General features: G+C 47.8%; 1 protein-coding gene across 23 annotated transcripts in view; it reads right to left on the reverse strand.

Moving 5' to 3' along the window:
* Nucleotides 1–22,479, reverse strand: part of LOC139539409 (kinesin-like protein KIF1A) — a 242,293-nt gene that overhangs the window by 200,048 nt on the left and 19,766 nt on the right. For all 23 annotated transcript variants that reach the window (XM_071342327.1, XM_071342325.1, XM_071342320.1 and 20 more), the window contains exons 3-7: nt 7,661–7,734; nt 6,416–6,598; nt 5,986–6,054; nt 5,473–5,651; nt 256–367 (exon numbers count right to left, since the gene is read on the reverse strand). In XM_071342327.1, the coding sequence (XP_071198428.1) occupies nt 256–367; nt 5,473–5,651; nt 5,986–6,054; nt 6,416–6,598; nt 7,661–7,734 (617 nt within the window). The remainder of the gene's footprint in view (nt 1–255; nt 368–5,472; nt 5,652–5,985; nt 6,055–6,415; nt 6,599–7,660; nt 7,735–22,479) is intronic.

The raw sequence follows: 22,479 nt of genomic DNA on the forward strand, positions 1-22,479 counted from the left end.
AGAGATGATTAAAAACAGCAATGAATCGTTTTTTTTCCCAACATGCTTAAAGTCACAGAGTTCAAGCAGCTAAGAGAGATGGGATGAATCTCAAATGTGTTTTTCTCAAACTCGTCCCATCCTCTCTCTTGGCATCCTTCTGATATTTTGAGAAGGGATGAGGAGAGAATACAGGAAGAGATTCAGCTCTGGTTGCATTTTTATTACACTGTAAATGAAGAGAGAGCCCTCGGGCTGAGACGGCGCCCCTCCTACCTTCTCTGAGGTGTTATCAGTCTCGGCGTCGAGACGTTTCTGGGTGAAGATGATGTTGAACACAGCGTGGGAGCGACTGCTGGTCTCGTTCATGTTGGTGGCCGCCACCGTCCTGGCAGAGAAGAAGAGAATGTTGGGTAATGTTCACTTGGTACCAAACTGAAGAAAACTGACTAAAACAGGAAGTAACTTTCCTGGACTTGTCCAATAAGAAACACTAATTTGTCCTTTGTGCCCCACAGAGCATGATGAAACACCACAGAAATACAGATGAGTTTACCAGTCAGATTTACAATGTTAGACCTTTCTATAGATTTTATTTCCAGACAGAACCTACCGTGTAATGTCATTTTTATTTATTTAACATTTATTTAACTAGGCAAGTCAGTTAAGAACAAATTCTTATTTTACAATGACGGCTTAACCCTTAACCCGGCAAAACCCTAACCCGGGCGACGCCGAGGCCAATTTGTGCGCCGCCCTACGGGACGAGCGTGTACAGAACCTACTGTGTGATGTAACACTAGTGAAATCTACTCACATTGAGACAGAAGAACAATAACAAGTGAAATGGCTGAGTCATTTGAGATCAATGATCCATCTTGATAATAAAGCCTACAAAACCTCCACGGTGAACCGTTTTATTCGGGCGCAATAATTAATTTCAACAAGATATGCCAAATGACAGATAAATTAAAACTAATCTCCCCTCAACGCTCTCTAGCAACCAAATCATCAATTATCGTCTTCCTAATGACACGTTGCATTCAATAGGAGGCGTGTTAAGCGGAGCCATCAGCGACTGGTTCTGCTACTGTTTAGTTGCCATGGTTAGCTTAGAGCTAACGAGACAAGAGACAATGTGGTAATTCGTAGGAAGCCTAAAGTTCTGTCCCAGCAGCAGTGGGTGATATCGAGAGGTAGAGAGTTGCAGTGCAATACAACCATTTATATTTTCCATCCTGCTGCTGTTTTCACATTTGGATGAAAAACAGAAGGAACTGGAAATACACTGTTCGATCCTGACACCTGGGTAGAGGTGTGAATTGGATGGACACAGCACAGTGGAGGGGGTAGATGGATGGACAGAGCACAGTGGAGGGGGTAGATGGATGGACAGAGCACAGTGCTGTCTGACTGACATATCTCCACTGAGGTGTGTACTGCTACAGATCAGGGTGGTACACGTCAGTAAGTAAATGGAGATTTCAACGTTACTGAACTGCCTGATATAGAGAAAACAGTTGATTAATTAATTGATTCATGAATCATTGAGTCATTTATCATTGACAGAGCAATGGGATTTGGTTCCAATGTGTTGCTGTCACGACATCCACCGAGGTCGTTTCCTCTTCTTGTTCGGGCGGCGTTCGGGGGTCGGCGTCGCCGGTCTTCTAGCCATCGTCGATCCACTTTTCATTTTCCATTTGTTTTGTCTTGTTTTCCTACACACCTGGTTCTCATTTCCCTCATTAAGTGTTGTGTATTTAACCCTCTGTTCCCCCCATGTCTTTGTGTGGAATTGTTTGTTTGTAAGTGCTTGTGCTTGTTTACCAGGGTGCGTCGGGTTTTGAACCCATGTTGGTTATTTCTTGATGCCGTTGGTTTTGAATTAAACGGCTCTGGCTATTACCTAGTTCTGCTCTCCTGCGTCTGACTTCACTGCCACCAGTTACGCACCCCTCACAGTTGCAGCATGGACAAGTCTGGAATTTCAATCATTCCTTGTTGCTTTGTTTGTCTGATGTTTGTCCTGTCTCTCTGCTGGAGTAACCTAGCTTTCCACGTCTACACATTTCCGCTCTACTCCACCATGTCTTTAACGTGTTCGTTCATGAACTCAATGTAAATTCGATCTATTCTGGCTCTGATAGTTCAAGTCTTCCCGTGCAGTAAACTCCCTCGTCGACACAACATTTTGTAATTAATGAATCTATTAATTCACGGCCAACATGGTACAGCATGGAAACTTCACCTCACCAAAGGATGCATCCCAAACGGAACCCTGGTTAAAAGTAGTGCACTACATAGGGAATAGGGGTTAGACACTATGGGTCCTGGTTAAAAGTAGTGCACTACATAGGGAATAGGGGTTAGACACTATGGGTCCTGGTTAAAAGTAGTGCACTACATAGGGAATAGAGAGATATTTGGTACTCAAACCAAACCTTCTCAAACAGAGCCTATGTTCTACTTAGAATGTAGGCTCAATATAATGCCTGAGGCTAAGTGGTATTGCTAGTGTGGATATTGGAACAAAGCCACAATCTTTAGAATAAAACCTGATTTGAATTACTGAGAAAACCAAACACCCCAAAGAAAATAAATATCATATATCATCCATCCTTAATCCATCCGTTCACCCACCCAATCATTCAGTGATTCATCCATCCATCCATCCATCTATCCATCCAACACCAAGATAAATTCATAGTAACGTGTTCAAATCAAAATGTCACATGCGCCGAATACAACAATACAACCTTACCTGTGAAATGTTACTTATGCACAGCAGCGTATGGGGGTAGCCATTTGATTAGCTGTTCAGGAGTCTTATGGCTTGGGGGTAGAAGCTGTTCAGAAGCATCTTGGACCTAGACTTGGCGCTCAAGTACCGCTTGCCGTGCGGTAGCAGAGACAAGAGTCTATGACTAGGGTGGGTGGAGTCTTTGACAATTTTTAGGGCCTTCCTCTGACACCGCCTGGTATAGAGGTCCTGGATGGCAGCTTTGCCCCGGTGATGTACTGGGCCGTACGCACTAGCCTCTGTAGTGACTTGTGGTCGCAGGCCGAGCAGTTGCCATACCAGGAAGTGATGCAACCCGTCAGGATGTTCTCGATGGTGCAGCTGTAAAACCTTTTGAGGATCTGAGTACCAATGCCAAATCTTTTCAGTCTTCTGAGAGGGAATATGTTTTGTCGTGCCCTCTTCACAACTGTCTTGGTGTGCTTGGACCATGTTAGTTTGTTGGTGATGTGGACCCCAAGGAACTTGAAGCTCTCAACCTGTTCCACTACAGCCCCGTCGATGAGAACGGGGGCGTACTCAGTCCTCTTTTTCCTGTAGTCACAATCATCTCCTTTGTCTTGATCACGTTGAGGGAGAGTTTGTTGTCCTGGCACCACACTGCCAGGTCTCTGACCACCTCCCTATAGGCTGTCTCATCGTTGTCGTGATCAGGCCTACCACTGTTGTGTCATCAGCAAACTTAATGATGGTGTTGGATTCGTGCCTGGCCATGCAGTCATGAGTGAACAGGGAGTACAGGAGGGGACTGAGCACGCTCCCCTGAGGGGCCCCCGTGTTGAGGATCAGCGTGGCAGATGTGTTGTTACCTACCCTTACCACCTGGGGGCGGCACGTCAGGAAGTCTAGGATCCCGTTGCAGAGGGAGCTGTTTAGTTCCAGCATCCTTAGCTTAGTGATGAGCTTTGAGGGTACTATGGTGTTGAACGCTGAGCTGTAGTCAATGAACAGCATTCTCACATAGGTGTTCCTTTTGTCCAGGTGGGAAAGGACAGTGTGGAGTGCAATAGAGATTCCATCATCTGTGGATCTGTTGGGCCGGTATGCAAATTGGAGTGGGTCTAGGGTTTCTGGGATAATGTTGTTGATGTGAGCCATGACCAGCCTTTCAAAGCACTTCATGGCTACAGACATGAGTGCTACGGGTCGGTAGTCATTTAGACAGGTTACCTTAGTGTTCTTGGGCACAGGGACTATGGTGGTCTGCTTGAAACATGTTGGTATTACAGACTCAGACAGGGAGAGGTTGAACATGTCAGTGAAGACACTTGCCAGTTGGTCAGCACATGCTCGGTGTACACATCCTGGTAATCCATCTGGCCCTGCGGCCTTGTGAATGTTGACCTGTTTAAAGGTCTTACTCACATCGGCTGTGGAAAGTGTGATCACACAGTCATCCGGAACAGCTGATGCTCTCATGCATGTTTCAGTGTTACTTGCCTCGAAGCGAGCATAGAAGTTATTTAGCTCACTGGGCAGCTCTCGGCTGTGCTTCCCTTTGTAGTCTGTAATAGCAATCCCTGCCACATTTACAAGTCTGTGCTAGCAAAACAGTCCTGTAGTTTAGCATCTGCTTCATTTGACCACTTTTTCATAGACGAGTTACTGGTGCTTCCTGCTTTAATTTTAGCTTGTAAGCAGGAATCAGGAGGATAAAGTTATGGTCAGAATTGCCAAATGGAGGGCAAGGGAGAGCTTTGTACGTGTCTCTGTGTGTGGAGTAAAGGTGGTCTAGAATGTTTTTCCCTCTGGTTGCACATTTAACATGCTGATAGAAATTCTGTTAAACTGATTTAAGTTTCCCTGCATTAAAGTCCCCGGCCACTAGGAGCACCACCTCTGGATGAGCATTTTCCTGTTTGCTTATGGCCGTATACAGCTCATTGAGTGCGGTTTTAGTGCCAGCCTCGGTACGTGGTGGAGTGTAGACAGCTAAGAAAAATACAGATGAAAACTCTCTAGGTAGATAGTGTGGTCTACAGCTTATCATGAGATACTCTACCTCAGGCGAGCAAAACTTTTGAGAGTTTCTTAGATATCGCGCACCAGCTGTGTCGCTGTTCTGTCTTGTCAATACAGTGTATAACCCGCCAGCTGTATGTTCTTGATGTCGTCGTTCAGCCACGACTCGGTGAAACATAAGATATTACAGTTTTTAATGTCCCGTTGGTAGGATATACGCGCTTTCAGTTAGTCCCGTTTATTTTCCAGCGATTGAACGTTAGCTAGCAGAACGGAGGGCAAGGGCAGATTAGCCACTCGTCGCCTGATCCTCACAAAATCTCAATTTCCTTCGCCAGCGAATCACGGGGATCGGGGCCTGGTCGGGTGTCTAGAGTACATCCCTCCCGTCCGACTCATTGAAGAAGAACTCCTCGTCCAGTTTGAGGTGAGTAATCGCAGTTCTGATGTCCAGAAGCTCTTCTCGGTCATAAGAGACGGTAGCAGCAACATTATGTACAAAGAAAGTTACGAACAATACGAAAAAATTACAAAATAGCATGATTGGTTGAGAGCCGATAAGACGTCAGCTCTACCCCCGGCGCCATGGCAATGTTGCATGGCAATTAAGTTTTCTGATTCTGATTCATCAACCCACCCACCCATCCACGCATTACCCTATCCATACATACACTGTACATCGACCTATCTAACCATCAATCCATCCATCAATCCATCCATCCACTCACCTAGCCTTGTTTCCAGAGTCCATGAGGTCCTGGATGTCGTTGTAGGAGGTGACAGCCAGCTTGGACAGGTCCTCTACGTATGGCCCCATCAGGGGGTGTTCCCTCACACGCAGGTTCCCCTTATTCTTAGGGTTCAGGAGGTCACGCACACGCTCACAGTATATTTCCATATAGCTCACCTGAGGAGGAGGGAGGGAGGGGGAGGGGCATAAAGGGTTAGAACACAGGAGAGGTCACAAAGAGTCACATCTCCCACAGGTTCTTTCTCGTTTCATCTTTCCTAAATTCCTCATGTCCTCTCTCCTCATATTCTTGGAGGGACTATGGATCCACGGCTCCAATGTGTATTGAGAAGGAGACAGGAGGAGTGCATGCTAGGAATTGAGGAAAGATGGAAAATAATTAAGAAAAAAAGCCATAGTGAGAGGAAGCGGACCCTTACAGGAAGACAGGATGTGACACGACGGGCGGTGGGGACCAACGAGAGGCCCCTGTTTGTTAACTGTAACGTACCTCCACAGAGTAGGACTTGGTGTTGTCATTATTACAGTCGTTGAACTTGGTGAAGAGGTCTTCACACATCTAGGGGGAGCAAGAGAGCAAAAGGTTTGTAAGTGAACATTTATTATCAACTGATATATGGTTTGTCTGTACAAGGGACATATACGAACACATTAAACACATTGAATAATCAACCATCCAATGTGTTGCATCGCAATATAGCTTTCATTAATTTCCAACACATGTCCTTTGTGTTTAGGCATGGAGAGCTAGGTGAATGAGTCGCTAACTTTTCCCGAAAATTCCCTGGTTATACAGCAATTCCGGTTGGAGAATTCAGGATTCTGGGAATGTTCCATCTAGGAAAACCAGGGATTTTTCGAAAAAAAATTACTGGAATTTTTGTAACCCTGGTGTAGAGGTAACAGTATATGCTGTATACCAGAGGGATGATGCCTTCCTGGTCCTTCAAGTCCGGCTTGCCCATCATGGTGTAGGACTTCCCAGAGCCGGTCTGACCATAGGCAAAGATACAGACGTTGTATCCCTCGAAGGCATGGAGCAGCATCTCCTCACCAATGTCCTTGTACACCTGCTGCTGGCCGGCAAAGTTGATGTCCTCGGGCTGTGGAGAGAGAATGTGTAAGGTTAAATAAACATCCATCAACATGATTAACCAAGACACCACTACAATTTGGATTCATTGTTTTTGTTGTTTTCTACTTAAAAGATAATCCTACATATGACATTCTACACTCTGTCTCTGGGTAATGTAGTCCAGGAGTAATCTGTGTCAATGGGTAATGTAGTCCAGGAGTATTCTGTGTCTCTGGGTGCTGTAGTCCAGGAGTAATCTGTGTCTCTGGGTAATATAGTCCAGGAGTAATCTGTGTCGCTGGGTAATGTAGTCCAGGAGTAATCTGTGTCGCTGGGTAATGTAGTCCAGGAGTAATATGTGTCTCAGGAGTAACCCAATTTGTATGGTTCTGACAGAACAGAGTAAAAACTAACAGACAACTAGTAAAAGTGCAAAAAAAGATCATATCAAATATACGTCGCATGTAATCAATGTCTTTTAATGAAGGATTACTGTGTAGTATGACATCAGCAGTGGTGATGTAAAGCTGCAGTAGTGTGGGACAGGTACCCTCCCTCCCTCCCTCCCTCCCTCCCTCCCTCCCTCCCTCCCTCCCTCCCTACTGCAGTAGTGTGGGACAGGCACCCTCTCTCCCTCCCTCCCTCCCTCCCCTCCCTCCCTACTGCAGTAGTGTGGGACAGTGGGACAGGTACGCTCCCTCCCTCCCTCCCTACTGCAGTAGTGTGGGACAGTGGGACAGGTACCCTCCCTCCCTCCCTCCCTACTGCAGTAGTGTGGGACAGTGGGACAGGTACGCTCCCTCCCTCCCTCCCTACTGCAGTAGTGTGGGACAGTGGGACAGGTACCCTCCCTCCCTCCCTACTGCAGTAGTGTGGGACAGGTACTTACCGAGGTGTGTGACAATGGAAGCAGTGACTCCCCTCCCCCCTCCCTCCCTCCCTCCCTCCCTCCCTCCCTCCCCTCCCTCCCTACTGCAGTAGTGTGGGACAGGTACTTACCGAGGTGTGTGACAATGGAAGCAGTGACTCCCCTCCCTCCCTCCCTCCCTCCCCTCCCTCCCTACTGCAGTGGTGTGGGACAGGTACTTACCGAGGTGTGTGACCAGTACGAGTAATCAAAGTTGAAGCTCTTGTTCTCTTTGGGCTGCTTGGGGTTGAGGATGGCTGAAAGACACGACAGAACAGAGAGAGAGAGAGAGAGAGATGAGGGCGGGGGAGTCACGGAGGAAGGTGACTAGGGTGAGAGGACCGCCCTAACCTGCCCTGCCGTGTGAAACTAGATCTGCTTGCTGGGTCAGTGATCGTCAGCGTGAATATCTCCGCTCTATAGTAGTGCACCACATAGGGAATAGGGATTAGGGAATAGGGAATAGGGAATGTCATTTGGGACGCAGACAATGTGTGACGTGTCTAAGGCCAGAGGGAGGGAGGGAGGGAGGGAGGGAGGGAGGAAGGGAGGGCGAACAGCTGAGTCACTGCTTCCATGCGCACTTTACAGACAGAGTGTTCCCTTCTGGACAATTACAGAGTACAGACAGGCAGACAGACTGTTCCCTTCTGGACAATTACAGAGTACAGACAGGCAGACAGACTGTTCCCTTCTGGACAATTACAGAGTACAGACAGGCAGACAGAGTGTTTCGCTTCTGTTATCTTTCTGGTGCTCCGGGTTACTTCAGAATTAATGGATACTGTCAGAACAGGCCTGTGTATACAACTGGACAGCGACTGGTTCATGTAACCTGTGGACGTGACCAATAAACGTTGATTTAATTTGCTACAATACATTGCTTTTATTAAGTGCTAGTATGGTAATTGAAAACAAGCCAGATGTGATGGGTGGGGTTTACTGTAAAGCAATGACCTTAGAATTAAATTTATGATGGCGTCGTACTGGATGGCCACTGCTTTGTAACCTCTGACTCAACTTTGCTATTTTGTGTTTGTTATTTTTCTATTGTTGTTTATTTTTTACTTAATTTTCTCTAAATGTATCCGCTTATCATTTCGTACAACCGACAAAAACTTTTGAACATCAGATCAGCAGTTACCTACTTCAAAACTTCACCTTCGACTCATCTACCCTGGGCTCTTTCCGTAATTCCGGCCACATTTTTTGGGGGGGTTACCCAAGAGGAAACGCCAACGTTACAGAGGCAAGAGAGGGGGGATCCTGGTGAGATTAAGGCGAAGGGAGAAACAGCCACCTCCTAACCCATTCTATTGGCCAATCACGAGATAATAAGATGGAGGACCTCTGATCGTCCCCTCGATTCTAATGGCTGATGTTCCATCTACATGTCCTGTACAGAGCAGTTCTATCTATATGTCCTGTACAGAGCAGTTCTATCTACATGTCCTGTACAGAGCAGTTCTATCTACATGTCCTGTACAGAGCAGTTCTATCTACATGTCCTGTACAGAGCAGTTCTATCTGCATGTCCTGTACAGAGCAGTTCTATCTACATGTCCTGTACAGAGCAGTTCTATCTACATGTCCTGTACAGAGCAGTTCTATCTACATGTCCTGTACAGAGCAGTTCTATCTACATGTCCTGTACAGAGCAGTTCTATCTACATGTCCTGTACAGAGCAGTTCTATCTACATGTCCTGTACAGAGCAGTTCTATCTACATGTCCTGTACAGAGCAGTTCTATCTACATGTCCTGTACAGAGCAGTTCTATCTACATGTCCTGTACAGAGCAGTTCTATCTACATGTCCTGTACAGAGCAGTTCCATCTACATGTCCTGTACAGAGCAGTTCTATCTACATGTCCTGTACAGAGCAGTTCTATCTACATGTCCTGTACAGAGCAGTTCTATCTACATGTCCTGTACAGAGCAGTTCTATCTACATGTCCTGTACGTCAAGACTGTTTTGAGTCATACAGCTTTTCATCAATAAGGACACTTACATCACTTAGCAACAGAAACGTCTGCTAGTTGCTAGATAGCTGTCCTCAGTCCCACCATAAAACAATCCAGAGGTTAATCAAACCCTCATCGTCTACCGTCACTTAGAGTCATCTACAGTATGATGAATAGTATGTTACAGGAAGGTTAATTAAACCCTCATCGTCTACCGTCACTTAGAGTCATCTACAGTATGATGAATAGTGTGTTACAGGAAGGTTAATTAAACCCTCATCGTCTACCGTCACTTAGAGTCATCTACAGTATGATGAATAGTGTGTTACAGGAAGGTTAATTAAACCCTCATCGTCTACCGTCACTTAGAGTCATCTACAGTATGATGAATAGTGTGTTACAGGAAGGCTGTCATGACCCTACAATAGAGATGATGAGCTGGGGGGGTGTGTGTGTGTGTGTGTGTGTGTGTGTGTGTGTGTGTGTGTGTGTGTGTGTGTGTGTGTGTGTGTGTGTGTGTGAGTACGATAAAGGACAACCAGGAGTTATTGTATTATATTCCCAGAGGGCGTCCCTTGTCCACAGTACTGCACCCTTGCATGATTCACTATTTCTTCTCAAATAATACATGTGTATTTGTTTAAAATTCTACCTTCTAACTTGTATCGTTTTTAAATTGGACAGAGATGAATGGTATGTTAGTTAACTGGCCTTCTCTTACTTAGCTGGTGTCAAATGCAGCTAGCTAGTTTAGCCTACTCAAACACCCAGGTCAAACAGAGAGGGATGTTATGTTAGCTAACTGGCTATGTCTATCCAACACCGTGTCACGTTCGTCTTCCTCCTCGTCTGAGGAGGAGTAGTTGGAAGGATCGGAGGACCAATATGCAGCGTGGTAAGTGTTCATCTTGATATTTATTACAAATGAGAACACTGAACGAACTATACAAAAATAACAAACAACGAACGTGAAGCTATCGAATAAAGGTGCTGACACAAAACGCTACACATAGACAATCACCCACAACCCACAATACAAAACAGGCTACCTAAATATGGCTCCCAATCAGAGACAATGACTAACACCTGCCTCTGATTGAGAACCATATCAGGCCAAACACATAGAAATAGACAAACTAGACATACAACATAGAATGCCCACTCAGATCACACCCTGACCAAACAACACATAGAAACATACAAAGCAAACTATGGTCAGGGCGTGACACACTGGGAACTCTTCCAAGTCAAGGTAAGCTTTTTGGATTTATAAATGTATTGCCACTGAGGCCCGGTGTAACTGCTAAACTGCTTGCTGCACACTGTACTGCCGAGATTGTCGCTGGTTTTAGATGCTACTGCACTGTGGGAGTTAGGAACGCGTTTCGCTACACCCGCAATAACATCTGGTCAATATGTGATCTGACCAATAACATCTGGTCAATATGTGATCTGACCAATAACATCTGGTCAATATGTGATGTGACCAATAACATCTGGTCAATATGTGATGTGACCAATAACATCTGGTCAATATGTGATCTGACCAATAACATCTGGTCAATATGTGATCTGACCAATAACATCTGGTCAATATGTGATGTGACCAATAACATCTGGTCAATATGTGATCTGACCAATAACATCTGGTCAATATGTGATCTGACCAATAACATCTGGTCAATATGTGATGTGACCAATAACATCTGGTCAATATGTGATCTGACCAATAACATCTGGTCAATATGTGATGTGACCAATAACATCTGGTCAATATGTGATCTGACCAATAACATCTGGTCAATATGTGATCTGACCAATAACATCTGGTCAATATGTGATCTGACCAATAACATCTGGTCAATATGTGATCTGACCAATAACATCTGGTCAATATGTGATCTGACCAATAACATCTGGTCAATATGTGATCTGACCAATAACATCTGGTCAATATGTGATCTGACCAATAACATCTGGTCAATATGTGATCTGACCAATAACATCTGGTCAATATGTGATCTGACCAATAACATCTGGTCAATATGTGATCTGACCAATAACATCTGGTCAATATGTGATCTGACCAATAACATCTGGTCAATATGTGATCTGACCAATAACATCTGGTCAATATGTGATCTGACCAATAACATTTGATTTGATTTGATTTACAAACACTTTATTTCTAGTAGCCAACACTATATATACAAAAGTATGTGGACACCACTTCAAATCAGTGGATTCGGCACTTACAGCCACACCTGTTGCTGAAAGGTGTATAAAATTGAGCACACAGCCATGCAATCTCCATAGGAAAACATTGGCAGTAGAATGGCCCATACTGAAGAGCTCAGTGACTTTCAAAGTGGGGACAGTCATAGGATGCCACCTTTCCAACAAGTCCGTTCAAATGTCTGCCCTGCTATAGCCTTTTCAGTTTCAGCATGACTACGCCCCCGTGCACAAAGCGAGGTCCACACAGAAATGTTTTTGTAGAGATCGGTGTGGAAGAACTTGACCGGCCTGCACAGAGCCCTGACCTCAACCCCATCGAACACCTTTGGGATGAACTGGAAGACTGACTGCGAGCCAGGCCTAATCACACCCAACATCAGTGCCTGGTCTCACTAATGCTCTTGTGGCTGAATGGAAGCAGGTCCCCCCCAGCAATGTTCCAACATCTAGTGGAAAACCTTCCCAGAAGACTGGAGGCTGTTATAGCAGCAATGTTCCAACATCTAGTGGAAAGCCTTCCCAGAAGACTGGAGGATGTTATAGCAGCAATGTTCCAACATCTAGTGGAAAGCCTTCCCAGAAGAGTGGAGGCTGTTATAGCAGCAATGTTCCAACATCTAGTGGAAAGCCTTCCCAGAAGACTGGAGGCTGTTATAGCAGCAATGTTCCATCATCTAGTGGAAAGCCTTCCCAGAAGACTGGAGGCTGTTATAGCAGCAATGTTCCAACATCTAGTGGAAAGCCTTCCCAGAAGACTGGAGGCTGTTATAGCAGCAATGTTCCAACATCTAGTGGAAAGCCTTCCCAGAAGACTGGAGGCTGTTATAGCAGCAATGTTCCAACATCTAGTGGAAAGCCTTCCCAGAAGACTGGAGGCTGTTATAGCAGTAATGTTCCAACATCTAGTGGAAAGCCTTCCCAGAAGACTGGAGGCTGTTATAGCAGCAATGTTCCAACATCTAGTGGAAAGCCTTCCCAGAAGACTGGAGGCTGTTATAGCAGCAATGTTCCAACATCTAGTGGAAAGCCTTCCCAGAAGACTGGAGGCTGTTATAGCAGCAATGTTCCAACATCTAGTGGAAAGCCTTCCCAGAAGACTGGAGGCTGTTACAGCAGCAATGTTCCAACATCTAGTGGAAAGCCTTCCCAGAAGACTGGAGGCTGTTATAGCAGTAATGTTCCAACATCTAGTGGAAAGCCTTCCCAGAAGACTGGAGGCTGTTATAGCAGCAATGTTCCAACATCTAGTGGAAAGCCTTCCCAGAAGACTGGAGGCTGTTACAGCAGCAATGTTCCAACATCTAGTGGAAAGCCTTCCCAGAAGACTGGAGGCTGTTATAGCAGCAATGTTCCAACATCTAGTGGAAAGCATACAGATAGACCTCCATAGGTTAAAGGCTATAAAGAAACAGCTAAACTGACATGGTGTGGATGAGGGGATAGACAGTCTTCACAGCAGGACGTCAATGGAAATCAAATAGAATAGAACCGAGCAGTGATCCGCTCCTTCAACACTAATGTCTGCATGATGTCATCTGTTAGATGTCCTAACATTAAAAGGTGAACAATCGTTCTGTTCTCTCTCTCTCTCTCTCTCTCTCTCTCTCTCTCTCTCTCTCTCTCTCTCTCTCTCTCTCTCTCTCTCTCTCTCTCTCTCTCTCTCTCTCTCTCTCTCTCTCTCTCTCTCTCTCTCTCTCTCTCTCTCTCTCTCTATCATCATCATCATCATCATCATCATCATCATTTCCTTGAAATTCTCCTCTTATGTGATGTCATCGATGACTTTGATTCTTTGAGTCATTCACCTTCCACTAGCGCTCTCTCCCCACCTCCCCCCACCTCTCTCTCCCCACTTCCCCCACCTCTCTCTCCCCCTCTCTCTCCGCACCTCTCTCTCCCCACCTCCCCCTCTCTCTCCCCACCTCCCTCTCTCCCCCTCTCTCTCCCCACCTCTCTCTCCCCACCTCCCTCTCCCCACACATCTCTCTCTCTCCACCTCTCTCTCCCCACCTCCCTCTCTCCCCACATCTATCTCCCCACACATCTCTCTCCCCACCTCTCTCTCCCCACCTCCCTCTCCCCACACATCTCTCTCTCCACCTCTCTCTCCCCACCTCTCTCTCCCCACCTCCCTCTCTCCCCACATCTCTCTCTCCACCTCCACCTCTCCACCTCCCTCTCCCCACATCTCTCTCTCCACCTCCACCTCTCCACCTCCCCCTCCCCACCTCCCCCTCCCCACCTCTCTCTCCCCACCTCCCTCTCCCCACCTCCCTCTCTCCCCACCTCCCTCTCTCCCCACCTCTCTCTCCCCACATCTCTCTCCCCACATTTCTCTCTCCCCCTCTCTCTCTCCCCCTCCCCCTCCACCTCTCCACCTCTCTCTCCCCACCTCTCTCTCCCCACCTCCCCCTCCCCACCTCTCTCTCCCCACCTCCCTCTCCCCACCTCCCCACCTCCCTCTCTCCCCACCTCCCTCTCTCCCCACCTCTCTCTCCCCACATCTCTCTCCCCACATTTCTCTCTCCCCCTCTCTCTCTCCCCCTCCCCCTCCACCTCTCCACCTCTCTCTCCCCACCTCTCTCTCCCCAATGCTAACACAAAAATAAACAACCACCCACTAAAAGGATGGATGAGGTCTTCATTTCTCTAATTATCTCTCTGTGAGCCATTTAATGAGCCTACCAAGAGAGAGGTAGAGTCAGAGCAGAACAGTGCTGCGTCTCAAATAGCACCCTATTCCCTATGGGCCCTGGTCAAAAGTAGTGCACCCTATTCCTTATGGGCCCTGGTCAAATGTAGTGCACTACATAGGGAATAGTGTGCTATTAGGGACGTAGACCCAGCAGTCTCAGATGAATCAATCCCAGTGAAATGAGATCCCAGGATGAGGCAGGAATGACTTTGGTTTCCCTGGGGGACACTTAATAAACACCAATTCCTGTGCCAGCAAGGTTCCAGTTCCTGACCAGTACAGACAAAATGGTTCCCAGAGCTGACTCTGTACTATAGCCCTGCACGGGCATGAATTTTAATCCCCATGCTCTACCCATGCCCGCGACATTCAGGTCCCACCCAACCCAGACCCCGTGACATTCAGGTCCCACCCAACCCAGACCCCGTGACATTCAGGTCCCACCCAACCCAGACCCCGTGACATTCAGGTCCCACCCAACCCAGACCCCGTGACATTCAGGTCCCACCCAACCCAGACCCCGTGACATTCAGGTCCCACCCAACCCAGACCCCGTGACATTCAGGTCCGATTGCTTCCTAAATAATTTCCTCTCTCAGTAAATCCATTAGCTGCTCCTCTCTGTTTGTAACTGACACCCTGCCAGCAGCTCGCTCTGCATGTACTCCGCTAATGGCAGCTCTGGGTCTGAGTAACTATAGCAACAGCTCCACTTGAGCTGCTCTGCTCAATGATGAGACGTCAGAGACAGCAGTCAAATCAAATCATATATGATAAACAGAGTGTAGCAGTTAGCAGTAGCAGTTAGCAGTAGCAGTTAGCAGTAGCCAGGGGCTAAGATAGAATGAGAAACAAGCCAGGGGTTAAGATAGAATGAGGAACAAGCCAGGGGCTAAGATAGAATGAGGAACAAGCCAGGGGTTAAGATAGAATGAGGAACAAGCCAGGGGCTAAGATAGAATGAGGAACAAGCCAGGGGCTAAGATAGAATGAGGAACAAGCCAGGGGCTAAGATAGAATGAGGAACAAGCCACGGGCTAAGATAGAATGAGGAACAAGCCACGGGCTAAGATAGAATGAGGACCAAGCCACGGGCTAAGATAGAATGAGGACCAAGCCACGGGCTAAGATAGAATGAGGAACAAGCCACGGGCTAAGATACAATGAGGAACAAGCCACGGGCTAAGATAGAATGAGGACCAAGCCACGGGCTAAGATAGAATGAGGAACAAGCCACGGGCTAAGATAGAATGAGGAACAAGCCACGGGCTAAGATAGAATGAGGACCAAGCCAGGGGCTAAGATAGAATGAGGAACAAGCCAGGGGCTAAGATAGAATGAGGACCAAGCCACGGGCTAAGATAGAATGAGGACCAAGCCACGGGCTAAGATAGAATGAGGACCAAGCCACGGGCTAAGATAGAATGAGGAACAAGCCACGGGCTAAGATAGAATGAGGACCAAGCCAGGGGCTAAGATAGAATGAGGAACAAGCCAGGGGCTAAGATAGAATGAGGACCAAGCCAGGGGCTAAGATAGAATGAGGAACAAGCCACGGGCTAAGATAGAATGAGGACCAAGCCAGGGGCTAAGATAGAATGAGGAACAAGCCAGGGGCTAAGATAGAATGAGGAACAAGCCACGGGCTAAGATAGAATGAGGAACAAGCCACGGGCTAAGATAGAATGAGGACCAAGCCAGGGGCTAAGATAGAATGAGGAACAAGCCAGGGGCTAAGATAGAATGAGGAACAAGCCAGGGGCTAAGATAGAATGAGGACCAAGCCACGGGCTAAGATAGAATGAGGAACAAGCCAGGGGCTAAGATAGAATGAGGAACAAGCCACGGGCTAAGATAGAATGAGGAACAAGCCAGGGGCTAAGATCGAATGAGGACCAAGCCAGGGGCTAAGATAGAATGAGGAACAAGCCACGGGCTAAGATAGAATGAGGAACAAGCCACGGGCTAAGATAGAATGAGGAACAAGCCAGGGGCTAAGATAGAATGAGGACCAAGCCAGGGGTTAAGATAGAATGAGGAACAAGCCAGGGACTAAGATAGAATGAGGAACAAGCCAGGGGTTAAGATAGAATGAGGAACAAGCCAGGGGCTAAGATAGAATGAGGAACAAGCCAGGGGCTAAGATAGAATGAGGAACAAGCCAGGGGTTAAGATAGAATGAGGAACAAGCCAGGGGTTAAGATAGAATGAGGAACAAGCCAGGGGTTAAGATAGAATGAGGAGCAAAGCCAGGGGTTAAGATAGAATGAGGAACAAGCCAGGGGCTAAGATAGAATGAGGAACAAGCCAGGGGTTAAGATAAAATGAGGAACAAGCCAGGGGTTAAGATAAAATGAGGAACAAGTCAGGGGCTAAGATAGAATGAGGAACAAGCCAGGGGTTAAGATAAAATGAGGACCAAGCCAGGGGCTAAGATAGAATGAGGAACAAGCCACGGGCTAAGATAGAATGAGGACCAAGCCACGGGCTAAGATAGAATGAGGAACAAGCCACGGGCTAAGATAGAATGAGGAACAAGCCACGGGCTAAGATAGAATGAGGACAAAGCCAGGGGTTAAGATAGAATGAGGAACAAACCACGGGGCTAAGATAGAATGAGGACAAAGCCAGGGGTTAAGATAGAATGAGGAACAAGCCAGGGGTTAAGATAAAATGAGGACCAAGCCAGGGGCTAAGATAGAATGAGGAACAAGCCAGGGGCTAAGATAGAATGAGGAACAAGCCAGGGGTTAAGATAGAATGAGGACCAAGCCAGGGGTTCAGATAGAATGAGGAACAAGCCAGGGGTTAAGATAGAATGAGGACCAAGCCAGGGGCTAAGATAGAATGAGGACCAAGCCAGGGGCTAAGATAGAATGAGGAACAAGCCAGGGGTTAAGATAGAATGAGGACCAAGCCAGGGGCTAAGATAGAACGAGGAACAAGCCAGGGGCTAAGATAGAATGAGGACCAAGCCAGGGGCTAAGATAGAATGAGGAACAAGCCAGGGGTTAAGATAGAATGAGGAACAAGCCAGGGGTTAAGATAGAATGAGGACCAAGCCAGGGGCTAAGATAGAATGAGGACCAAGCCACGGGCTAAGATAGAATGAGGAACAAGCCAGGGGTTAAGATAGAATGAGGAACAAGCCAGGGGTTAAGATAGAATGAGGAACAAGCCAGGGGTTAAGATAGAATGAGGAACAAGCCACGGGCTAAGATAGAATGAGGAACAAGCCAGGGGCTAAGATAGAATGAGGAACAAGCCAGGGGCTAAGATAGAATGAGGAACAAGCCAGGGGCTAAGATAGAATGAGGACCAAGCCACGGGCTAAGATAGAATGAGGAACAAGCCACGGGCTAAGATAGAATGAGGAACAAGCCAGGGGCTAAGATAGAATGAGGAACAAGCCAGGGGCTAAGATAGAATGAGGAACAAGCCAGGGGCTAAGATAAAATGAGGAACAAGTCAGGGGTTAAGATAGAATGAGGAACAAGCCAGGGGTTAAGATAGAATGAGGAACAAGCCAGGGGTTAAGATAGAATGAGGAACAAGCCAGGGGTTAAGATAGAATGAGGAACAAGCCAGGGGCTAAGATAGAATGAGGAACAAGCCAGGGGCTAAGATAGAATGAGGAACAAGCCAGGGGCTAAGATACTTTTTATTTATTTATTTTTATTTAACCAGGCAAGTCACTTAAGAACAAATTCTTATTTACAATGACAGCCTAGGAACAGTGGGTTAACTGCCTTTTCCAGGGACAGAACGACAGAGTTTTACCTTGTCAGCTCGGGAATTCAATCTAGCAACCTTTTGGTTACTGGCCCAACGCTTTAACCACTAACCACAAGCCAGGGGCTAACTCGACTCTGAAGTGAAGAGACGATGAAAAATTTCCCCGTCTCTGACACAGCCACTGGCCTATGGGCCCTGGTCAAAAGTAGTGCACTATATAGGGAATATGGGCCCTGGTCAAAAGTAGTGCACTATGTAGGGAATAGGGTCCTATTTGGGGGGTGACAGAGAACAGAGGAGAGAATGGAGGAGAGAACCGTTTTAGTCACATTCAATTCAGTTCAATTCAAGGGGCTTTATTGGCATGGGAAACATATGTCAACATTCAGTGACTCTAAAGGGGGGTGAAACGGGGGCAGACTCTAAGGAGGGTGATACGGGGGCTGACTCTAAGGAGGGTGATACAGGGGCAGACTCTAAGGAGGGTGATACAGGGGCAGACTCTAAGGAGGGTGATACGGGGGCAGACTCTAAGGAGGGTGATACAGGGGCAGGCTCTAAGGAGGGTGATACAGGGGCAGACTCTAAGGAGGGTGATACGGGGGCAGACTCTAAGGAGGGTGATACGGGGGCAGACTCTAAGGAGGGTGATACGGGGGCAGACTCTAAGGAGGGTGATACAGGGGCAGACTCTAAGGAGGGTGATACAGGGGCAGACTCTAAGGAGGGTGATACGGGGGCAGACTCTAAGGAGGGTGATACGGGGGCAGACTCTAAGGAGGGTGATACGGGGGCTGACTCTAAGGAGGGTGATACGGGGGCAGACTCTAAGGAGGGTGATACGGGGGCAGACTCTAAGGAGGGTGATACGGGGGCAGACTCTAAGGAGGGTGATACAGGGGCAGACTCTAAGGGGGGTGATACGGTGGCTGACTCTAAGGAGGGTGATACGGGGGCAGACTCTAAGGGGGGTGATACGGGGGCAGACTCTAAGGAGGGTGATACGGGGGCAGACTCTAAGGAGGGTGATACGGGGGCAGACTCTAAGGAGGGTGATACGGGGGCAGACTCTAAGGAGGGTGATACGGGGGCAGACTCTAAGGAGGGTGATACAGGGGCAGACTCTAAGGAGGGTGATACGGGGGCAGACTCTAAGGAGGGTGATACGGGGGCAGACTCTAAGGAGGGTGATACGGGGGCAGACTCTAAGGAGGGTGATACGGGGGCAGACTCTAAGGAGGGTGATACGGGGGCAGACTCTAAGGAGGGTGATACAGGGGCAGACTCTAAGGAGGGTGATACGGGGGCAGACTCTAAGGAGGGTGATACGGGGGCTGACTCTAAGGAGGGTGATACAGGGGCAGAGTCTAAGGAGTCTTGTGTACATGTAATTAATTATTTATTTAACCAGGCATGTCAGTTAAGAACAAATTCTTATTTACAATGATGGCCTAGGAACAGTGGGTTAACTTCCTTGTTCAGGGATAGAACAACAGATTTTAAGCTTGTCAGCTCTCAGTGTTATTGTATTTCTATTATATTATCTATGTTTCTGTCTGTATTGTTGAATGACCCATTAGCATTTCACTGTTAGTCTACACCTGTTGTTTACCAAGCAATGTAACAAATACCATTTGATTTGATTTGACACATCTCTAATCTCCAACACAGCCTTGTTTAACAGAAGGTCATAGTGTTTTGGATGGAAACCCAGGCTGTAATTCCCAGGTGTTGAGTTTATGAAGGACGCCAGGTCTCGGAGTGACGGGGTTTATGGAGGACGCCAGGTCTCGGAGTGACGGGGTTTATGGAGGACGCCAGGTCTCGTAGTGACAGGGTAAATTAGACAGGTTATAATGAAAAGCTCATTTCAGTTCAGATAGCAGGTGTTCTCTGCTCTTTATTGTCTCGTTATGGTGTGTGTGCGTGACGTGTGTGTGTGGGTGTGTGTGACGTGTGTATGTGTTCCCTTTCATACAGAGGTGAAAGCAACATGTGTTTACAGTTTGACATCTTCCCATCATATCCGTCTCCTATTCTATACCTGCTGCTTCCTGATGCTGTTATTGATGTCTCTCGTACAGTATTGTCTGGTAGTCTCACGTTTCAGCTTTTGGGCTCCATATATTGAACTTTATCTAAAGACATTGCTTGCCACTGTGTCTGACTTTTGGTGATGCTTTGTCAGTCAGACAGACATGGATGAGCTGGTCTACTCAGTAGAGAGAGAGAGAGAGAGCGAGAGCGAGAGCGAGAGCGAGAGCGAGAGCGAGAGCGAGAAAGAGAGAGAGGAATTATGGGTGTGTCAGCAGGCCTGACAGAAGGGATGTTTCCCCTCTGGCAGTCCAAGAGAGACAGGCCTGTGTCTGTACCCCCCACCGACAGAGAGGCTGGAGCAGGGATTTAACCCCCCCTCATAGTCCCAGAGAAACAAATAGACAGAGGCTCTGCCAGTCACTTAGCTCGCTGCCAATCTTCTGCTTTGTGGGAACAAGACCTACTGAACCAACTCCAGCCATCAAAGAACAGAGCAGAGAGAGAGATGCACAACATAACCCCCTTCCTCTCTCTCATCTACCTTCCTCCTCCCAGCTCTCTCTCTCGTCTACCTTCCTCCTCCCAGCTCTCTCTCTCTCTCTCTCGTCTACCTTCCTCCTCCCAGCTCTCTCTCCTTCGTCTACCTTCTTCCTCCCAGCTCCCTCCCTGTCTTCTACCTTCCTCCTCCCAGCTCCCTCCCTGTCTTATACCTTCCTCCTCCCAACTCTCTCTCTCTCATCTATCTTCCTCTACCCACCTCCCTCTGCCTCCAGAGAGCATGATGCACAAAGACCTCCACTCCTCGCTCTCTCTCATTCCTTCCTCTCCTCTCCCCCCCCCCCCCCCAGGTCCAGACTACTACAAAGAAGGGGACATATAAACCCCCGTCCCTATCCCCCCATCCCCATCCCCGTCCCCCTGTCCCCCATCCAGTCTCACTGTTACCATGTGTGAGGTTCTGTCATGACATCATCCTGCCTCCATACAGACAGACAGACTCTACATCCAAGCAGCCAAGCAGCCAGCCCCATTGACTCACTATGGACACAGAACAATATGCTAGGGTGCATCCCAAAATGGCACCCTATTCCCTAAGTAGTGCACTACTTTTGACCAGGGCCCCATAGGGAATAGAGATACCTAATATAATAAGGGAATAGTCTGTCATTTGGGATGCATCCGAGCGCCATTCAACCAGTATGGACAGAGAACCATCTGTTGAGAGCCTCTAAATAGGGTGGTGGTATTGTGTTGGAAGGGGCTTGCAAGACAAGGCTGGCACCAGGCACACAATGCTGTCCCATTCATGCTGTCCCATCCATGCTGTCCCATACATCCTGTCCCGTCCATGCTGTCCCATCCACGCTGTCCTATCCACGCAGTCCCGTCCACGCTGTCCCGTCCACGCTGTCCCATCCACGCTGTCCCATCCACGCTGTCCCATCCATGCTGTCCTATCCATGCTGTCCCATCCATGCTGTCCCGTCCATGCTGTCCCATCCATGCTGTCCTATCCATGTTGTCCCATCAATGCTGTCCCATCCACGCTGTCCCATCCACGCTGTCCTATCCATGCTGTCCCATCCATGCTGTCCCATCCATGCTGTCCCGTCCATGCTGTCCCATCCATGCTGTCCTATCCATGTTGTCCCATCAATGCTGTCCCACCCATGCTGTCCCACCCATGCTGTCCCATCCATGCTGTCCCATCCATGCTGTCCCGTCCATGCTGTCCCATCCATGCTGTCCTATCCATGCTGTCCCATCCATGCTGTCCCATCCATGCTGTCCCATCCACGCTGTCCCATCCACGCTGTCCCATCAATGATGTCCCATCCATGCTGTCCCATACATCCTGTCCAGTCCATGCTGTCCCGTCCATGTTGTCCCATCCATGTTGTCCCATCCATGCTGTCCCATCCATGCTGTCCCGTCCATGCTGTCCCATTCACGCTGTCCCATCCACGCTGTCCCACCCATGCTGTCCCATCCATGCTGTCCCATCCATGCTGTCCCATCCATGCTGTCCCATCCATGCTGTCCCATCCATGCTGTCCTATCCATGCTGTCCTATCCATGCTGTCCCACCCATGCTGTCCCATCCATGCTGTCCTATCCATGCTGTCCATTCCATGCTGTCCCATCCATGCTGTCCCATCCATGCTGTCCTATCCATGCTGTCCCATCCATGCTGTCCCACCCATGCTGTCCCATCCATGCTGTCCCGTCCATGCTGTCCCATCCATGCTGTCCCATCCAAAAGAGGGAGGAGGGTTTCAACTTTAGAATGCTGCTGATTTTAAGGTAAACTTCCTGTAACGCAGTGAAACTTA

Source organism: Salvelinus alpinus, chromosome 15 (assembly GCF_045679555.1).
Source record: "Salvelinus alpinus chromosome 15, SLU_Salpinus.1, whole genome shotgun sequence".
NCBI classification, from domain to species: Eukaryota; Metazoa; Chordata; class Actinopteri; order Salmoniformes; family Salmonidae; genus Salvelinus; species Salvelinus alpinus.